The sequence below is a fragment of the Oncorhynchus mykiss genome, chromosome 30, assembly GCF_013265735.2.
Source record: "Oncorhynchus mykiss isolate Arlee chromosome 30, USDA_OmykA_1.1, whole genome shotgun sequence".
In the NCBI taxonomy this organism is placed as follows: domain Eukaryota; kingdom Metazoa; phylum Chordata; class Actinopteri; order Salmoniformes; family Salmonidae; genus Oncorhynchus; species Oncorhynchus mykiss.
The window spans coordinates 23,957,400-23,980,049 of record NC_050570.1 but is presented as its reverse complement, the minus strand read 5'-3'; the positions used below and the strand labels follow the sequence as shown (position 1 = coordinate 23,980,049).

The 22,650-nt window shown below is 42.7% G+C and overlaps 1 protein-coding gene across 3 annotated transcripts in view; it reads right to left on the bottom strand.

The window, feature by feature from the left end:
• The window catches only part of LOC110521588 (neuroligin-1), a 338,049-nt gene that overhangs the window by 253,193 nt on the left and 62,206 nt on the right, over positions 1-22,650 (bottom strand). For all 3 annotated transcript variants that reach the window (XM_036968746.1, XM_036968744.1, XM_021599245.2), the window contains exon 2: positions 12,189-13,043. In XM_036968746.1, the coding sequence (XP_036824641.1) occupies positions 12,189-12,696 (508 nt within the window). In that variant the 5' untranslated portion in view covers positions 12,697-13,043. The remainder of the gene's footprint in view (positions 1-12,188; positions 13,044-22,650) is intronic.

Sequence of the window (22,650 nt, the reverse complement as noted above, 5' to 3'; positions counted from 1 at the left end):
CAGTTAAAAGTTTGGACAACAACTACTCATTCAAGGGATTTTCTTTATTTTTACTATTTTCTACATTGTAGAATAATAGTGAAGACATGAAAACTATGGAATCATGTAGTAACCAAAAAAGTGTTATAAAAATCAAAATATATTTTATATTTGAGGTTCTTCAAAGTAGCCACCCTTTGTCTTGATGACAAATTTGTAAACTCTTGGCATTCTCTCAACCAGCTTCATGAGGTAGTCACCTGGAATGCATTTCCATTAACAGGTTTGCCTTGTTAAAAGTGTGGAATTTCTTTCCTTTTTTAATGCATTTGAGCCAATCTGTTGTGTTGCGACAGGGTAAGGGTGGTATACAGAAGATTGGTAAAAGCAAATATTATGGCAAGAACAGCTAAAAAAAACAAAGAGAAATGACAGTCCATCATTACTTTAAGACATGAAGCTCAGACAATCTGGAAAATGTCAAAAACTTTGAAAGTTTCTTCAAGTGCGGTCGAAAAAACCATTAAGTGCTATGATGAAACTGGCTCTCATGAGGACAGACCCAGAGTTACCTCTGCTGCAGAGGATAAGTTCATTAGAGTTAACTGCACCTCAGAAATTGCAACCCAAATAAATGTTTCACAAAATTGAAGTAACAGACACATCTCAACATCATCTGTTCAGAGGAGACTGTGTGAATCAGGCCTTCATGGTTGAATTGCTACAAAGAAACCACTACTAAAGGACACAAATAAGGAGAAGAGATTTGCCTGGGCCAAGAAACACGAGCAATGGACATACGAGCAGTGGAAATATGTACTCTGATGAGTCCAGATTTAGATTTTAGATTTTTGGTTCCAACCTCCTTGTCTTTGTGAGACTGTCAGTGATGTATTTCGAATTAAAGGCACACTTAACCAGCATGGCTAGCACCACATTCTGCAGTGATACGCCATCCCATCTGGTTTGTACATCAGATGACCTGGCCTCCACAATCACCCGACCTCAACCCAATTGAGATGGTTTGTGATGGGTTGGACTGCAGAGTGAAGGAAAAGCAGCCAACAAGTGCTCAGCATATGTGGGAACTCCATCAAGACTGTTGGAAAACTATTATTCTACAATGTATATAAATATTAGTATAAAAAAAATACAAAAATAATCCTTGAATGAGTAGGTGTGTCCAAACTTTTGACTGGTATATACAGTATTTACATGAATATTGACCATGAATGATTGGCATTTTTTCGCATTGACTTTAATGGGGAATCCTGCTTTCTGGATACAACAACCTGCAGTATCACGGTCAGCCTTGAACAGACAAATTCCTATATTATATGAAAATAATGTAACTACATTATACGCCAGGGGTCTTCAACCTTTACTTGCCCAGGGACCCCGCTCACAGGCATACCGGCATGTCTAACATTAACTTCTTTGGGCTTAGATCTCTTACACAAAGACACTGATACACTCAGCTTCTACGATCACCCACAAACATAAAATAGACAACAAAGCATGACATCCTAGCTTAGGGAGCGATTTAAGTAGGATGATCCAAAGTCAGTCCCACAAGAAAAGGAGCAAAAATCACACTTTAAAAGGTGCTATATATATATATATATATATATATATATATATATATAGAGAGAGAGAGAGAGAGAGAGTCAATCACTGTCTCGATAAAGTCAGACATGCGATTGACGCAGTGGGGGACATGCTTTAAAACCTCTGGGAAGTATGCTAAGGCAGGGGGCTTCAACCTTCTCTTGCCCAGGCAACCCAGCGACCTAGGGGCCCCCATTATATCTTAGAATTAAAAAAAAAAATGCATCTTGTCTTGTTATCAGGTGAATGATAATGGCAAAAAAAAGTATGCCTAATCAACATTTAAAAATTAATATATATGGTAGATATTTTTTATTTATTTGAACTCCCAACAATATAATTGGAATAGGAAGTGTAAACTCCTAGCAGCTGTTAAGCTGGTTAAACAAAGTTCAGACATGTGCTGGAAAAAATGTCCAAGTCAAGAAAGCTCACGGACAGCAAGTGGCATATGCTGCGGCTGGTACTTGCGGGTGATTTTTCAAAGCCTGTCATTTACTCCAGAGAGTGTAATTAACACTCAACATTAGGAGTAGAGATAGGAGATATTCTCCTCTATTCTACTGTATATACACTGCCTTCTGAAAATATGCAGACCCTTTCACTTTTTCTACATTTTGTTTTCTTAAAGCCTTTTTCTAAAATGTCTTAAATATATATATTTTTTATCAATCTACACACAATAAGCCATAATGACAAAACGAAAACTGATTTTTTTTAAACATTTTTTGCTGATTTATAATTTAAAAAACTGAAAAATTAAATGTACATACTGTAAGTATTCAGACTCAATACTTTGTTGAAGCACCTTTGGCAGCGACTACAGCCTCAAGTCTTCTTGGGTATGACGCTACAAGCATTGCACTCCTGTATTTGGGGAGTTTCTCCCATTATTCTCTGCAGATCCTCTCAAGCTCTGTTAGGTTGGATGGGGAGCATTGCTCTCCAGAGATGTTCGATCAGGTTCGAGCCTCTTGCTCGGGTACTGAAGGACATTCAGAGACTTGTCCTGAAGCCACTCCTGCGTTGTCTTGGTTGTGTGCTTAGGGTCGTTGTCCTGTTGGAAGGGGAACCTTTGCCCCAGTCTGAGGCCCTGAGTATTCTGGAGCAGGTTTTCATCAAGGATCTCTCTGTACTATGCTCGGTTCATCTTTCCCTCGATCCTGACTAGTCTCCAAGTCCCTGCCACTGAAAGACATCCCCACAGTATGATGCTGCCACCACCATGCTTCACCATAGGGATGGTGCCAGGTTTCCTCTAGACGCTTGGCATTCAGGCCAAATAATTCAATATTGGTTTCATCAGACCTGAGTATCTTGTTTTAAAAAAAACTATTTTCTGCATTATATAATAATAGTGAAGACATCAAAACCTAAAAAGTGTTTGTCATGACTTCCACCGAAGGTGGCTCCTCTTCCTGTTCGGGCGGCACTCGGCGGTCGTCGTCACCGGTCTACTAGCTGCCACTGATTCCCTTTTCCTTTTCTGTTGGTTATGTCTTTATTGGTTTCACCTGTTTCTCATTTGGGGTTTTTGTTCAGGGCTATTTAAGCCGTCTATGCCCGCCTGCTTTTGTGCGGGCTTATTTTCTGCTTTGTTTGGATGGTTGCGTTTGTTTATTTGTTGGACTGTTTTGGTGTCCTGTTTTGGGTAGGTCAGTATTTGTCGCCTATTGTTTTGGCATGACCTTGTTCTGTCCGGAATAAATTACGGAAACCCAAAACCCTCTGCTCCCTGCGCCTGACTCCGCACCCACCACTCCTAGCTCCCTGACAGTGTTATACAAATCAAAATAGATTTTAGATTCTTCAAAGTAGCCTCCGTTTGCCTTGATGACAGCTTTGCACACTCTTGGCATTCTTTAAACCAGCTTCATGAGGAATGCTTTTCCAAAAGTATTGAAGGAGTTACCACATATGCTGAGCACTTATTGCCTGATTTTCCTTCACTCTGCCGTCCAACTCATCCCATATAATCTTAATTGGGTTGAGATTGGGTGATTGTGGAGGCCACTCCATCACTGTGCAGCATTCCATCACTCTCCTTCTTCGTCAAATAGCCCGTACACAGCCTGGAGGTGTGTTTAGGGTCATTGTCCTGTTAACCTGGCCTCCACAATGACCCGAACTCAACCCAGTTGAGATGGTTTGGGATGAGTTGGACTGCAGAGTGAAGGAAAAGCAGCGAACAAGTGCTCATTATATGTGGGAACTCCTTCAGGACTGTTGGAAAAGCATTCCACATGAATCTTGTTGAGTAGAATGACAAGAGTGTGCAAAGCTGTCATCAAGGCAAAGGGTTGTACTTCGGAGTATCTCAAGTGTAAAATATAGTTTGATTTGTTTAACACTTTTTTGGTTACTACATGTGTTATTTTATAGTTTTGATGTCTTCACTATTATTCTACAATGTAGAAAATAGTACAAATAAAGAAAAACCCTTAAATGAGTAGGTGTTCTAAAAATGTCAACCTGTTTTTGCTTTGTCAGTATGGGGTATTGTGTGTAGATTTATGAGGAATTGTGTATTTTTTAAATCCATTTTAGAATAAGGCTGTAACGTAACAAAATCTGGAAAAAGTAAATGGGTCTGAATACTTTCCGAATGCATTATATTTTCAAATTTTATAGATCTGTCATAGTTTTGGTTTCATGTATTTTCATGTACTAATTATTGGTTATTTTGAGTTGCCAAACTCTAAAATCATACACATTTATGTTTTTTCCCCTCTGCCCCTTTTTGATAAGATTGTCTACTTGTTGAATGAATATTAATGGAGAAACGGTTTCTTTGCCAGCGGGTCCAGCAGCTCCAATCTATCAAGAACTCTCTCTGGTGACTTCAAACGCCTGCTTTCATCATGGGTGAATATCTTTGGATCCATTATTGACAAACATATAGGCTGAAAGGCATAAAGGTACATCTAATGTTGGAGTATGCCGCCATTCCTGTTGTTCAATTTGAAAGCAGAAGATGGAGGGGATTTGACTTGTACAGTGTCCTCATTAAATATCTCTATTGAAAAGAAATGGATGCAAATACTCTGCCCTGGATTTACTTTAGCTTACTTATAAGACATCTTGCTTGTTATTTTTTGCTTTAAATTATCTATTGTGTCCACGTACAATTCTGCTGTAAGCAGACTGCACAGTTGACACAGAATATTAACAGCGATCTGATACTGAAGCTCCCCCTACACCGCACACTCCCTCCCTGCCACTGCCCGACTGCCACAGGGATTGATGGTTCTGCCCGGTCATTATTATTCAAGGTGAACTCCTCATAGTTTCAACTGCTTGTGGACCTTCAGGCTTTTCCTGATTTCTCAAAGTCTGCCTGTTTACTGATCGTTTCAATGTACTCCTCCACCCCGGGGTTATTCATCACCTTTGCCTTTGCCTTTCGCTTGGCTGCAAGATCAGTGGAGAAGCCACCTGCCAGAGTACATGTTACATTTCCACCTGCGTGCACACATTATGAACTCTCTGTGATTAAATGACCCCTGGTATAACAACAATGCACACTGTCACCGTCAGGGGACGGACAATGTGGCAAGTCGCTGAACCAGTGGAAAAAAAATGACTGTGGCCCATTTCCTGGTTTCCAATATGCTTAATGACGGGAGTGATGAGTTATTGACAGCTCTCATCTAATTAGAGGCACTGAGGTGTCTATTGCAGCCTTGGCAGTGACAGCAGATAAAGAGGACCATTGATTTTGCTGTGGTGGACTGTATCTGGACACTTCAGGGTGTATTGGTGTGTGTGTACTGTATATGAGTGTGTAAGAGATGGCGAGGCAGGGGAGAAAGTGATCTGCTATCCCTTTGACTGGCAGAAGCCTTAAATTCCAATAAGTCACACTTCCACGGATTGGTGAAACTAATTACTGGCTTTAACTCCAGGTCAATAACGAAATGTTTGGTGGAGAGTGGGAGCATGGGAGACCTGGGAGCTGGGTAATTTGTGGCTTGGTCTCCGACGCATTCAAGTCCCCCTGTACCATTCTTGACCAGTCCTGACTTTGGTTTGAAATTAAACATTAAAACAGGTGGACACAGGGTGACAGAACTTAATTATTTCAAATCCCCATGGACTTCTTTTTAATAGGCATCTCAAAGCCGCCTCGACAACTACTGGGGTTAAACATTTATTAATGACACCCTCTGGTATGGAGCACCTCAGTAGAACGTGGCTCCTGGCTAATAATTTATGGTAGACTGTATGTGCAAATGACATCTTATTACTTTTTATTCCAGCACTAACCTCTCTGTAATTTAAACATAATTGTTAGGGGGCCATAAATATTACAAATGTTTTCATGGGAATGAGAGTGTGCCGATGACCTTTCCCCTGCTCATGTGTGACTACAGTAAACAGAAAGACTGTAGGATGCGTTGAATACTAGATGTAGCAGCTGGGAGGTAAAAAATTAGAGCCCAGTGATTAACACACTCTGGGTCAGATGTTCTGTTTCCATTGTCAAGTCAAGGTGAAACCTGCATTTACTTAGATTCTCCTGCATGGTGGCCATCTGCAACAGCTTGTCACTCAGACCTTCTCTCTGTCTCCCCCCCTCCCCTAAGTGCAGCATGCAGTCTGTTTCATCCAACGCTCCCCAATTTAGAGTAAACTGTAATTAAAGTGACTTGGCAGTCGGCTAAAACCAAATGTCATACTCCCTCATCACAAAAATGGGTGTGCAGTTGGTAGCCAGAAAAAAAGCCTGATGCTGTGGACTTATGTAAATGCCATCCTGACAGCTATTACATGTGTTCAAACTGATGTACAACTATCAATGGCAATTGATTAATGTATATTGACACATTTCTGGGCTATAGTGCAAATAGAAAAAACACATCTCCTCTGTCAGGTAGAGTACAAGGTATCCTTAGTATACAATCCTAGGTATCCATAATTCAAGGCCTGTATAAAACCTATTAATTCAGTAAAAGGTTCCCTGTGGGGTTTTATCAGTCACGGAACCAACAAACAAGCCGCTTTTCAATTCTGTATTATCTTTAAATCAAGTTCAAAAGGTTTCATCATAGGTTGCCATTGGCATTGCCATTCTGCTTGAGTGAAACCTCCCAGTCTTCTGACACAAAGCGGACATGTCCTTTGGCAATTAGTGGATTGTAAGTCAAGGAAGATGATGTTCAACAGCTTCCCAATGTAGATAAATAAATGGTCAAATAAGGCACACAGCAGCTCTGAACTAAAGTGTGGCCTGGCCCTTTAAAATGGGCCGCAGTGAATTGGCATTTCAGAATTTATCACAGCTGCCACCGACCAAGTCGGTCCAAACATTATATCACCCACTGGCTCTGGCTCTCTCCCTCTCCCTCTCCCTCTCTCTCTCCCTCTCTCTCTTTCTCTCTCTCTCTTCTCTCTCTCTCTCTCTCTCTCTCTCCTTCACTGCAGCATTGCACATCCGGGCCTGTGTTTTCTTAAAGAGCCTCTATTCAACCCTGCTCTGAATTCCAAGGAATAGGCCATGAGATCACAAAAAATGAAGTGACAGGATCAAAGCCTACTGCTCTGAACATGTTAGCATGTGTAAAAGTGCAAGGGTTTGCAAGGGTTTGCGTGTCTGTGCATCAACACTATAACTATTGACACTGCTTGCTTGAAGGAAAACAAACATTTCCCTCTCTACTCACTGCAATGTCATTGTTGAATGTTCTCCATCATCATTGTAACAAATGGCCTCATGCATTACATAGTGTAAGGACATTTTTGCAAATGCCCATAAAGAATGGCTGCAAATATGAAATTGAAACTACAGAAACAAGCTGTTACTTCTCGGCAGCAATATGTGTTGTTCCAACAGCATATTTGAAATGAAATTCATTTCATACAGCAGCAAAATATAATTTCTGAGAAATGAACAGTACAGAAAGCAATATTAGGTTTGTTGTTTGCCATTGTTTCCCGACTACATGAGGAGTTGTGTAATGAGTCTAGCCTATTTACTCCAGTTTAATGCCCTTTATTAAAGATTCAAAACATAAGATACTCATCTATATTTCTCATAATACAGTTGTCATTCATAGTTAGCTGTAGTTATCAACACTGGCACCTTGGAATGCCATCTGTACCTAGCTCTCAGCCTTACAACAATAGTACATGTTTCAGCCACCATTCTTCCTGCTGCAGCATAAAAGATCAGGGGAGAATTTCCAATCAAAGTTTTCATACCTCAGTTGATGGAAACTCAGGGAGAGAGCATGGAGCCTTCAGAACCAAGTGAGATATTACTTTTTCAGATTGAAAAGAGCCTCTCAGTATTGAAATCACGATCGATCAATTGACAATTAACGGATTCGATTTCCCACAAAGATTGTCTGGAGGCACCTTGCTAAATCTACAGAGCAGTCCCCACGACTCACATACTTCTAACACACCACAGCGGATAAAACCATGTGTATATGCACACACATCATACCCTGCAGTCCATGTGCACACACATCATACCCTGCAGTCCATGTGCACACATATCATACCCTGCAGTCCATGTGCACACACATCATACCCTGCAGTCCATGTGCACACACATCATACCCTGCAGTCCATGTGCACACATATCATACCCTGCAGTCCATGTGCACACATATCATACCCTGCAGTCCATGTGCACACACATCATACCCTGGAGTCCATGTGCACACATATCATACCCTGCAGTCCATGTGCACACATATCATACCCTGCAGTCCATGTGCACACATATCATACATACCCTGCAGTTCATGTGCAAAGACATCATACCCTGCAGTCCTCCGAGAGACTCCAATCCAACATGAATAACATATAGGGTCTTTCCACACTCTACCAAGCTATAATTCCTTCACTCACGGCCTGATTTTTATTCTACAAGCTGCATTTCAAAATGCTGAGCCCACCATTGTAAACTTCTGTTAAAATGTAATACACTTAGCACAAACTACAGGTGATTTTTACAATCGCCACTAGAATAATTAATCTCTGATTTCCTGAGAGAGAGCAGGGCAATTTGTAAGTGTTCAGAAGTCTACACATGCTCACCCACGTCCTGCACAAACACATACAGACAAGTCTGGTGCTTTCGCTCTCTCTTACAGAGAAAGGCTGAAATGCATGGTAACACCAATATGTCCACACACACACACACACACACACACACACACACACACACACACACACACACACACACACACACACAGACACACACAGACACACACAGACACACAAAGACACACACAGACAATCATACACATTCACTCACCCACACATACTATAGTACTTCAGCCCATATGAACAAAGTTACGGCACACCTCAAAAACAGACAGAAATTTAGCCCAGGTTTTACAGACAGCTTCTCTCCGGAGACACAGTGGGGAGAATGCTGGAAATGTATTGAAGCTGTAAAAATCTATTCCTGCCTCCGTGTGAGGCCCTGCACCTCCCCCAGGAGCCCCCTTCAACCATTACAAAACTGGGACGAGGCCTCATAAATGGAAAGAGGACTGAGGGAGGTGGGGGAGGAGGGTTCTGTGTCAACTGAGAAGTACCAAATAGTGCTAAGGGCAACTATGTACCCCGCTGGAGCGACCAATGCTATGTGTAAAACTGCCATCATCATAACACTACTAACTACACTGGGTTTCAGTTATTTGGAGTACTGCAGACTTACTACAGATGTAGGATCTTCATTTGAGACAGTTTGCTACAGTGGGAAAATAATCCTGCAGCAACAGGAAATGTGAATTATTATGTGGATTATAATTAATGGACATTTTTAGTAGGGGTTGATACATTTTTCACTAGGGCAAATCAAGTCTGAAATTTAAATGTGGAAGTTACTAACTTTGGAAGCTTTTTTAAAAGTCATGCAGCAGAAGTGAGCGTTTCCTGCTTTGCAGCTAAATTCTCCGCTGTGTGTTATTGTAACAAATGAACAGCGGCTCATAGAATCCATGTTCAAACCGATTATAGAGCTGGCAGAAAGAGCCTCATTTAAGCTTCACCAACTTTCCCCAACTACACAGATTCATTCTAAATCAGCTCTGTAGTACACTCTTTGAAAAAAGGGTTCCAACAGGTTTCCCCTCTGTGGAAACGGTTCTGTATGGAACCTAAAAGAGTTTTACCTGGAACCAAGAGGGTTCTTCCAAGGGTTCTCCTATGGGGACAACCCAATAACTATTTTCGGTTCTATATAGCACCTTTTCTTTCGAAGAGTGTACCCTCAATGTCGACGCAAATTCCGAGAACAAGCTAACTAATATCTTAGTGGATGGGTAGTATGTGTTCATATCCTATTCTGACAGATGAGAGCTGGCAAATCATAATATTGCATAACACTATGTTAAGTCAAAATGCTGCTGCAAATTACTTCCACATCAAAGACATTCATGCAGAGTGGCATATCTTCTATGTTTGAATATCAATGGATCAAAAGATGCCCTCACGTAGAAGGACCATATTATCACAGTTTAACCTGAATTACCACCAAACACACAGCTTCAAATGTGCCCAAAGGAACAGAATATTGAATTAATACCAACCATAACTGAAAAGCTCTGCAGTATTACAGAGGATGTAGAGGGTGAACTAGCTCTCCTCTGTAACTATCAATGTGACTGAGAAATTCTCATCTGTAAAGTTGAAATCCTATTAACAATGTGGGCTGGAATTATGATAAATAGCCTACTAACAAAACATGACTCTTTACTGCATTACTGATGTCACTGAGGTCTAAATGTATTTGTAGGCAATAAGAACACTTGGATAGACAATGTGGCAAAACACAGTAACATGTTCATTGTACTTTTTTACATCATAAAGTGAGCATTAAAAATATAAAATATTAAAAGGTGTTATCAGCCACTTCATGGCCTGCACTTGCTGTATCACATGGGGGGGTCATGTGAAATCTGTCATACTCTCATTTCTCTGTTAAGTGGAAGGGTGGGGGTGGGGGTTGACATGGTAGCTCTGACTGGCAGGAAGGGAGGTCAAATGGTAAGGCAAGGACGAACAGGGAAAGAGGGGGCATGTTATGACAGGATTAGTTAGTAAGGGTAAATTAAGTATATACACCTCTTAAAGAGATTGGAGCTATATGTTCACAAAAATACTATATGTGTGACTAGATCAACGAAGGGGAGGAGGGTTGGAGAGGGGTTGCCCTGCCCTGTGTGTGTGTCACTCAGAAGAGAGGAGGGAGAGGACACAGAGAGAGGATGTTTAATGAGTGCTCCCTGCCTGCCAGAGTGGCTGCATTAACACCACACGCCTTATCAAGGGCACTGTCACCGGCCCTGAGAGGCACAATGAACTGCCACTCTGCCAACCAGCAGAAGAGAGGGAGAGAAGGAAGGAGAGGGAGGAGTGGGGAGGGAGGGAGGAGGGAGCCTAGAGGACATTATCTTGATGAAGCCATGATCGATACAGCCAGATCAAGCCAATGGAACAGGGATACCATCCCTTTTAATTGAGATTAGACTCTGCAAGTTCACCGTGCGCCCATCTAATTTAAGAGTGGACGTCGTCTCCCCACAGTTAACTCCTCACACATGTCATCAATTACAGGAGACTCTCTGACCTAGGACCTGGCAGCCAATCAGAGTGCCCCATCTCCTCTCCTCTTGGTAGTGTGCTGCCTGGGGAGGAGAGACTCCTCTCTCTGTGGCCCCATGCAGCTGGCTTTTTTGGGGTCCTTCTCTGTTTTCTGTGTTATTTATTCCAGTGCATACATACCTCCTTGTCTACATATTTTCTTGCCCGGTTTCCTGGCACATTCCTTGGATATTCTTTTTACTGTAAAATGAATAGAAGACTAAAAAATAACATGGAGCTCCATTAAGGACAGTTGGAGCATGCAACACCACTATCTGACTGCTGAGGAAGGAAAAATTAGTTAACAAAGAGAGTTGCTCTTATTGGCTTAGTTCATGAATCAATAAGTCAGTGAATCAATCAATAATCATTATTTACATGAGCTTCTTCCTTGATGAGCTCTGTTCATTGTGCCTACACACAATGGACAGATGATGAGCCGCTGTCAGTCAGGAGTGAGAAGGAGGGGGAGGAGGAAGAGGAGGAAGAGGATGAAGAGGAGAAAGAAGGGAGGAACCAGTCTCACCTGAATGGACATGCTGTGGTGGACAGGACGATGTGCATGTGGGTGGAGGGATCAGGAGACTAATAAACAGCCGCACACTCACTCACTCACTCACTCACTCAAACACACACAAACTCACACACACATGCACACACAAACTCACACATGCACACACACACACAAACACACACACACACACACACACACACACACACACACACACACACACACACACACACACACACATACACACATACACACACACAGTGGTGCACACATAGAGGCACACACACACATACACTCACACACAGAGGCACACATAAACTTTGGCACACACACGTACACAGTAACATACATAAAAGCAGTGTCATGCACGTAAACATGCAAAGGTCATGCTTTTCTCACTCTGTTGTCAGCAAACAGACAGGAATATATTTAAAAAGAGGTTGCTGGTTTAGGTCTGTTTTCCCTTTTGGTCTGGCTATTAACTCACCATCCTCAGTGGGAACATATATGTTTAAGAAAAGGCAGTCCTCGCTCTGGTCCTGTACGTAAGAAGACACTATCTCCAGGTTGTTAGTGAACCACACAGGCAGCATGACGTCTGGCAGACGCCCCTCCACGATGGTCTGAGGGCAGACCGGGGCGAACTGCGTAGCGTTACGGACCTCCGGCCAAAAGATGGGTGGCTCTGGGGGCTGGAAGCGCCTCTCGCCTGTGGGGGGTGCGGCATAAGGCACCCCCAGGAACTGGATGACGGGTCCCAGGATCTCATTGTTGAGCTCCTTCTTGACGCCCCTCAGTTTGCCGTAGACGGTGGTGACCACGGGGTCCGTCTCGTCCAGTTTCTGAGAGGCCGTGACCAGGGCCTGCTGTGCTAGGCTCAGTATCCACAGCAGGAAGGTTAGGTCCAGGCCCAGACCCAGGCCTACGCCCAGCCGGAGCTGCATGGCCCTCCAGGCAGGGTACAGCTTCAGACAGCCAGGTCTCTGCAGGGGCATGCTCCCTCTGCCACACCAGTAGACACACACACACTAAAGGGGCTAATCACACCACAGCGCTAGCAGCAACAATCCACTTTAGATCCACTCACAGGAAGGGGTGCAATCAAAGGCAAAGTATCAGGCCTCCCAAACACGCGGCTGTCAAAACTTTCAAAGGCTCTTCGCATGGCAAGTATTCCCCATTGATTTCACACTGGCGGAGGCGACATCTTCACTTGCCGATATTTTTCAGGCCGCATCCTATTGACAATCCTGTTGTCCATCCTGGCGACACAGGCAGGGCAGCCATTTGCAGCAGGTCTTCCACAGATAAATCAACTCCAGTCAGTGCGTAGGTCTATATCCTGCAGGAAATAAAAAATAATTCATTAGTGCTAAGGTGAAGGGAAGAAATATGAACAGAGCAGGGCTTTATTGGCTGTTACAATCTGGATGTTCCCATCAAGCAGAGCACAGGGCAATCACAGTCTGCCTAGTGACATTTCATCAATCATGTGCAAGCAGACTGACTGAGTGACTAGGTACTGTACTAGTTATGGGATCCCTCCTACTCCTCCAGACCTGGGAGGGAGAATTAAGACGATCATGTTTCATAGAGAGAAAGAAATCCTATTTGTTTATCATGTAATGACACATCTCATAGACACTTCTCAGCCAGAGCAGGAGCAGACACACGGTGGGGGACAAAAATACACTATTCAGTTTTTGACAGTATTTCTATGGAAACATAAAAAAATAGAGCATCCACATTCGTATGACTAGAGCACACTTTAAACATGTTTACTCAACAAGGAGAGATAATAATGAAGGAAATATGCTCAGATGAATAACAAATAAAGCTGAAAACCAAGCTTTGAGGTAAAATATATATATATTTTGTTGTTGTTGTTGTTGTTGTTGTTGTTGTTGTTGTAACTGTAAAAACACCAGCAAATCAGCTCCAAGTGGTGTTACTTTTGGATATCTGTTCAAACGTATTCCCACGCACACTAGTGAGTTATATGTGATTGTATACAAATGTAATTTGAAATGATTATGTTTTAGTCAAAAATTATATTTGTTGGGGCTTCTTGCGGTTAATTTGCATTCAAATTATTTGCAATTATGTTCCGGCTCCCTGACCATCCGCTCAAGACAAGTTTCGGGCCACGGCTGAATCTAGTTGTTGATCCATGCTATACAGTACAGAGATTGTTTACATTTACTTTGTTTACAAACACTGGAGTAAAACAAGCTATTATTTTGGGTTCTGATGGGGTACAACAGTTGAAAAACTCTCATGTGAGGCTGTTATAAGTGATATGCTACAAGATTCAATGGGTATTTATCATTAATTTATAAGTCCAAAAATTGATGTAGCAACTGCAGATTGCCCCTTGAACTGACTACTTCCAAATTGATTGAGGAGAGACTTTTCAACCATACAGTACGGTACATAAAACATATACAGTTGAAGTCGGAAGTTTACATACACTTAGGTTGGAGTCATTAAAACTAGTTTTCAACCACTCAAATTTCTTGTTAAAAAACTATAGTTTTGTCAAGTCGGCTAGGACATCTATTTTGTGCATGACACAAGTCATTTTTCCAACAATTGTTTATAGACAGATCATTTCACTTATAATTCACTGTATCACAATTCCAGTGGGTCAGAAGTTTACATACACTAAGTTGACTGTGCTTTTAAACAGCTTGGAAAATTCCAGAAAATTATATCATGGCTTTAGAAGCTTCTGATAGGCTAAATGACATAATTTGAATCAATTGGAGGTGTACCTGTGGATGTATTTCAAGGCCTACCTTCAAACTCAGTGCATCTTTGCTTGACATCATGGGAAAATCAACATAAATCAGCCAAGACCTCAGAAGAAAAATTGTAGACCTGTACCAACAATAGTACGCAAATATAAACACCATGGGACCACGCAGCCGTCATACCGCTCAGGAAGGAGACGCGTTCTGTCTCCTAGAGATGAAGTACTTTGGTGCGAGAAGTGCAAATCAATCCCAGAACAACAGCAAAGGACCTTGTGAAGATGCTGGAGGAAACAGGTACAAAAGTATCTATATCCACAGTTAAAACGAGTCCTATATCGACATAACCGACATAACCTAAAAGGCCGCTCAGCAAGGAAAAAACAACTACGGTTTGCAACTGCACATACTTTTTGGAGAAATGTCTTCTGGTCTGATAAAACAAAAATAGAAATGTTTGGCCATAATAACCATCGTTATGTTTGGAGAAAAAAGGGGAGGCTTGCAAGCCGAATAACACCATCCCAACCTTGAAGCACGGGAGTGGCAGCATCATGTTGTGGGGGTGCTTTGCTGCAGGAGGGACCGGTGCACTTCACAAAATAGATGGCATCATGAGGTAGGAAAATTATGTGGATATATTGAAGCAACATCTCAAAACGTCAGTCAGGAAGTTAAAGCTTGGTCGCAAATGGGTCTTCCAAATGGACAATGACCCCAAACATACTTCCAAAGTTAAGGCAAAATGGCTTAAGGACAACAAAGTCAAGGTATTGGAGTGGCCATTACAAAGCACTGACCTCAATCCAATAGAAAATTTGTGGGCAGAACTGAAAATGTGTGTGTGAGCAAGGAGGCCTACAAACCTGACTCAGTTACACCAGCTCTGTCAGGAGGAATGGGACAAAATTCACCCAACCTATTGTGGGAAGCCTGTGGAAGGCTAGCCAAAATGTTTAACCCAAGTTAAACAACTTAAAGGGAATGCTATTAAATACTAATTGAGTAAACTTCTGACTCACTGGGAATGTGATGAAATAAATAAATGATGAAATGAATCATTCAATCTACTATTATTCTGACATTTCACATTCTTTAAATAAAGTGGTGATCCTAACTGACCTAAGACAGGAAATATTTACTTGGATTAAATGTCAGGAATTGTGAAAAAGAGTTTAAATATATTTGGCATAGGTGTATGTAAACTTCTGACTTCAACTGTAGCTATATTTGTATCCTTCTCTATAGAAAACAAGGAGGAATGGGAGATTGGTTTATAACTCTCTCTCTCTCTCTCTCTCTCTCTCTCTCTCTCTCTCTCTCTCTCTCTCTCTCTCTCTCTCTCTCTCTCTCTCTCTCTATCTCTATCTCTTTCTTTCTCCCAGTGAAGCCAGTGTAAGGCGGATTCAGATCAGCCATTCATTTGGTCCAGCACATGAACCCAGCGCCAGATCTTCCAGCGCAACACAAAGCAGGTTTATGTCCTCCCACAATGGGACGCTTGTCCTCAATATTACTGTACCGGGTCCGCCACACACAGACCCACAGACCCAGATTCACAGAGTCACAGACAGAAGCAGAACAGGCACATCATTGAGAGACAGACCAAGACATAGAGACATCAGCATCCGGAGTGGAGACTATACAGTGTCATGTAGTAATCCTGTACTATGTGACTTTTAAATGAGTGGCACAGGGGTGAAGTAGGTTGACACCACGAGGAGATGAAGTGATACTAACAACCAACAATCCTAAGACACTAAGCACATGCATTTTTGTATAGCAGCTGTAGCTGTGGGCATGTTGAACAAAGCACTTAGGTTGCTTAAGCAGACCCAATGGTTTATTGGTCCTCCTGTGGACCAAAGTAAACTAGTGTGTGTGTGTGTGTGTGTGTGTGTGTGTGTGTGTGTGTGTGTGTGTGTGTGTGTGTGTGTGTGTGTGTGTGTGTGTGTGTGTGTGTGTGTGTGAATATACAAGAATACAGGGTTTGGGACAGAGCTATATATATCTCATACTAAATATAAATTAAAAGCTCTGCGTTGGAGGAGTTTGGCAGTCCTCTGAGTTTCAAACCATCCCAGTCACGGCAGATTAAATGTCCTTGTGTGCCCAATGGTAATATTTGCAGTCATTTCTATTTTGTCTATAGCCAAACATATTAATTATTGGCATCATTCTCACTTCAACCCTCGCAACAAAACCATCTTTTAAAACAAATCACATCTATTGACAAAGGCGTACAAATGATATGCATGCAAACAAATGCAAAGCACTCTGAGTTCTGGAATAATTAGGCAAACAGATAAACAGAATTAAATGAAAAACCTCCCGCATTGATTGTGTACTGTATTGTTAATGAGACTATAAAACTACTGTGAGGTTTTTACAATGGGGCGGCTAAGAAAAACTGCACATGAGCCTTGCCACAAGCCTTGTCATCTCTGACACACCAGCCAAATATTTAGATTGCAGACAGGCAAATGAAATCCAAGGTGTTGGCTCTAATCTGAACTATTTTTTTCAGTCCAGGAGGGGCTAGGTTTGGCTCGAGCGATGATTGCTGGCTTGTCGGAGCAAAACAGAATTTGGTAACATTATTGTGCTGCACGGTGTGAGTGGTGTGAGGGAGATTAAGTGAATGAGTGTGCGCAGAGGATGAGATTTGATTGTGGCCTTTAATCTTTACAACAATCTAACTCAAACAGGCCTATGCTGAGAGGAGTTTAGTGAGGTCTCTCCCAAAGCTAAATCTCTCAGGGGTGGTAACATACACATACCACTGGGTAAAACCCTACGGTAGCTACCTTAACACCCTGTAATATCTTTCTCATACCTACAGCATAACAGAAGTGTCACCATGATGCAATTTCAATCAAGTGAAACAAAAATACAATCCAATACTATACTGTATTTGCATGTTTTCCTTCGAGACAATTCGTTCTCAATCCATTGTCCTACCTTATCCTAAAAATGGGGACAGAAAATGGTTGCAACTTTGCCTCCAATTTCAATGCTTTCTGTATGTGATTAAACTCTTCCAGGTGTTGAGAACAAATTTCACACGTGGCCAGGATATCCATTTAACAAATCCTTTGCAAATCCCCTGCTTAAGAACCCTACCATAATAAGCTCAGCAGATCAAGCAGAAAGAGGTGATCTATGAAATCAGCCTTGCCATTTATTTTGCATGTGGAGTCACTCATTTATCATCCTGTTTTTCCAACTAAGTTTTTGTTCATGTTTATTTGTTGTTTCTTTCCCAGAGTTTATGGCAAGGCATCCGTCATGCAGATCCCCCGCAGGGACTTGTCCCAGTGTGAGTCAAATCACTAACCCACTCAGGGACCCTGCAGCCAAGTTCCAATGCTGAAATAGGAAGCATTGCAATGGGAAGCAATGTTATGACTTAATACATTGCAGAACTACGCTTTTTTTTCCTTCAGTTATAGACAATACATACCTGATGCATCACAATACGTCATCACCACATGATTTATTACCCTATTCATTTACTGATGGGTCTACAGGGTGGCAAAATACCTCAGATAAGGCATGGATATACATAGACTGAGAGACGGTGGTAGAGGAAGAGCATTTAATGAGGTTCAGCACATTTCCCAAATAGGAGCCATTGGAAGGTCCCCGATTATATAGAGGTGTACTCTGGAAAACAAACGGCCTATTATTTCAGCCCAAGCTGTCAAAAGTAGAGAACATATGGGCACAAAGTAGAGTTATGCCGGCAGTCAGTCAACAGACTAAACCTTCCATCACTGTGTGGTTTACTTCCATGCGAGCTACCGCTGACATTAATGATCTCATTTCACCTCCAGGAAGGCTTTTGGGGAATTTGTAGTCAGCTGCTTATGACTATTTCAGTGGATATGATTAGCCAGCAGGTCTGCCTGCTGTGATTTGTGGACTTTGTGGTGTGACAGTGGGACGTTGCTGTGATTTAAGAACACAAGTCGGAATTCTCCTTGGCACTCATCAAAAATCGAGCGCTGTTTGAGACAATGCCCATTGTATCACCAGCCTTTAGTAAAATGTGTCAGTCACATTGTGAGGTAAATGCTAACTAGACTTGACTGCAGCAGCTCTACTGAGGCCTGTCTCCAAGCTGGGGGAAATCCCAAGGCTTGGGTTATTAAAGACTGATGATTTTTTAGATTTTTTTTAATCCATTATTTTACCAGGTAAGTTGACTGAGAACACGTTCTCATTTACAGCAACAACCTGGGGAATAGTTACAGGGGAGAGGAGGGGGATGAATGAGCCAATTGTAAACTGGGGATTAATAGGTGACTGTTTGAGGGCCAGATTGGGAATTTAGCCAGGACACTGGGGTTAACATCCCTACTCTTACAACAAGTGCCATGGGATCTTTAATGACCTCAGAGAGTCAGGACACCCATTTAACATCCCATCCGGAAGACAGCGCGGTCCCCAATCACTGCCCTGGGGTATTGTGATATTTTTTAGACCAGAGGAAAGAGTGTCTCCTACTGGCCCTCCAACACCACTTCCAGCAGCACCTGGTCTCTCATCTAGGGACTGACCAGGATCAACCCTGCTTAGCTTCAGAAGCAAGCCAGCAGTGGTATGTAGGATGGTATGCTGCTGGGAATTGAATAAGTCTGGTATTCACACATGAATAAGAAGAAATCTGCAATCTAAATGCAGAAGGAAATGATGATGAAGAAACAATTCTGATCATAGTACAAATTACCGGCAACAATATTCGTGCTACTAACAAAAAATTATAGAACGCTTACACCAATGCTATCATCCATTACAAAAGGTAGCAGCGGTAGCAGTAGTATCGTAATAGTAGTAGTATCCACCATTTAGGTTTTTGACCATTGCTACCATCTAAATTATGGCTAATGACAGTTAACAAATTCCAATTTACTGCTTAAGTCCCACTGACTCTAGCAGGTTCTCGCGTGCTGTCATGTCACATCAACTCTCAGTGCTCTGGAGCTGGGAACATGGAGGAGTTCAAATGTAACGGCAAGCTATGAGCGCTTCACCCTGCACACACACACACAGACACACTGCACAAAAACTACACGCACACACATATACACATGACGTGCAGTGCCCAGCACATGTCTGTAGCCTGTGGCGGAGCACTGAGGTGCATGACGACAGGGGTGACGTGGCTGTGCATTATTCATCCTGTTCTACTCCCAGCGTCTGCAGCTGCCCCAGCCAAGTCCTGCATCACACTGCACACTGCAGCCTACATACACTACCTACCCCCTTACCCTTCATTGGCCCCCTCAAGGAAACCTCCTCCTCTGGTCTCACATCCCCACGTTACACTGTTTACCAGGAGGCTGAAGAGCATCATAACTGGACAGCTCCATGTGTGCTTCTACTTAGCTTATCAGGTCAATTCTCTCAAATCAAATCAAGTGTATTTGTTAAGTGCATTTCATGTGTGTTCACAAAATATTGCAAGAACAGCCAAACAAAACAATGCAAGAAAAGGGAATACGAGTTGATAACACAATCAATTGAGAAAGACAGGGGCAGGATGCGAGTAGGGGTGGCATTGGCAGGGGCTGTGATCAGCATTGTGATGCTGATCACAGCCCTTGTTAGAGCCTGACTGTATTTAGCTTTCTAAATGGCTGTGACTGAATGGCTGTGTGGGAGGGCATCTGTTTTCCCCTCCACTTGGTTCACCTGGCTGCCATCTTTGTGTCTTCTTGCCAGGGGTCACAGCTGAAGCACCAGTTTGGCGTGAAAAAAATTAAAATGGAAAAGCTTCCTGGCTGCTCTCCGAGAGTCCCTGTGCTCAGTGAGAAACACTACCTCCCACTCTCTCACTTCAGGGCACAGAGACCAGGCCTGATCAGGAGTGTATTTGGGAAAGTCATTATCATACATTTAGAAAAATGATAAACTCCACTATTAGATTATATTTTACCGTAATAGAAATGGAGCGGGCTCTCCCCAGCTCTGCTCTCCTGGGGTACACAGATCTTACGGCTCCACTTTAGCCCACCCCTAGGATCCAGGGGTCCTCCTCAAATTGGTTTACATCAAAAGCAATAATTAGTTACTTACCGCAGATCTCATGGGGGACTTGGATGCCCTCAAGGGCCAAGCCTGTGAGCTGGGGAGAGTAAACACAGAACCTGCTCTCGACTAGTTTCCCCTGGTGGGACTCAAACTTGGGTTTGGTTTCTTAATGGGCAAAAATAGAGGGCAAAACTTTCTTTAAGAGATATAAACGAGGCAAAACTTCTGTCAAATCATATGAAATCAAAATGTATTAGTCACATGCTTCGTAAAAAAGCAGGTGTGGACTAACAGTGAAATGCTTACTTCCAGAGAGAAAGAAAATAGAGAAGTTATGGAAAACACGTAATAATAGATACACAATGAGTAACAATAACTTGGCTATATACAAGGGGGACCAGTGCCGAGTCGATGTGCAGGGGTAAAAGGTACTTGAGGTAGATACAGTAAGCTCCGAAAGTATTGGGAGAGTGAATTTTGTTGTTGGTGGTCCTGGATGGCAGGAAGCTCAGCCCCAGTGATGTACTGGGCCACATACACTCCCCTCTGCCATAAATGTGTTACTGTCCCAATACTTTTGGAGTTCACTGTATGTACAACTAGGATTAAAGTGACAGATAATAAACAGTAGCAGCAGCATATGTGATGAGTCAAAGAAGTTTGTGCAAAAAGGGTCAATGCAGATAGTCCAGGTAGCTATTTAACTAACTACAATACATTACCAAAAGTATGGGGACGAATGCTCGTCGAACATCTCATTCCAAAATCATGGGCATTAATATGGAGTTGGTCCCCTGTTTGCTGAAATAAAAGCCTCCACTCTTCTGGGAAGCATTCCACTAGATGTTGAAACATTGCTGTGGAGACTTGCTTCCATTCAACCACATTAGTGAGGTCGGTCACTGATGTTGGGCGATTAGGCCTGGCTCGCAGTCGGAGTTCCAATTAATCCCCAAAGGTGTTTGATTGGGTTGAGGTCAGGGCTCTCTGTGGAGGCCAGTCAAGTTATTCCACACTGATCGATTTATGTTTGGACCTTGCTTTGTGCATGGGGTCATTGCCATGCTGAAACAGGAAAGGGCCTTCCCCCAAACTGTTGCCACAAAGTTATCGTGAAGATTTCCCTTCACTGGAACTAAGGGGCCAGTGAGCTTTACACCACTCCAGCCATGCCAAATCTTTTCAGCCTCCTGAGAGGGAAAGGGCATTGTTGTGCCCCCTTCATGACTGTGTTGGTGTGTTTGGACAATAATGTATCCTTAGTGATGTGGACACAGAGGAACTGGAAGCTCTTGACCCGATCCATTATAGCCCTGTTGATGTGAATGGGAGAGTACTCGGCCCTCCATTTCCTGGAGTCCACGATCAGCTCCTTTGTCTTGTTAACATTGAGGGAGAGAATGTTGGTCTGGCACCACACTGTCAGGTCTCTGACCTCCTCCCTATAGGCTCATCGTCATCTGTGATCAGGCCTGCCGCTGTTGTGTCATCAACAAATTTAATGATGGTGTTGGAGTTATGCGCGGTTGTAGGTGAACAGGGAGTACAGGAAAGGACAAAAGCCCTCCTGAGGGGCCCCTGTGTTGAGGGTCAGCGTGGCGGGTGTTGTTGCCTACCCTCATCACCTGGGGTGTCCCGTCAGGAAGTCCAGGATCCGGTTGCAAAGAAAGTTCAGTCCCAGGGTCCTTAGCTTAGTGATGAGCTTGGAGGGCACTATGGTGTTGAACAGCATTATCATGTAAGTGTTCCTTTTGTCCAAGTGTCCAAACCACTTCACTGTGGTCAAAACGTACTGTCACTGTGGGGACGACATTGGTGACTGATGTGGTTAAACTCCTCAATGCCATTGGATGAGTCCTGGAACATATTCCAGTCTGTGCTAGCTTCGTAAACAGGTGTAGTAGACTAACAGTGAAATGCTTACTTAAGGGCCCTTCCCAACAATGCAGAGAGAAAGAAAATAGAGAAATGATAGAAAAGGAAAACACATAATAGATACACAATGAGTAATGATAACTTGAGAATTTAAATTGATGCAATGAACATGGCGACTGTCAGCTTTAATTTGGGGGTATTTTCATCCATATCGGGTGAACCGTTTAGAAATGACGGCACTTTTTGTACATAGTCCCTCTGTTTTAGGGGGCCAAAGTATTGGGA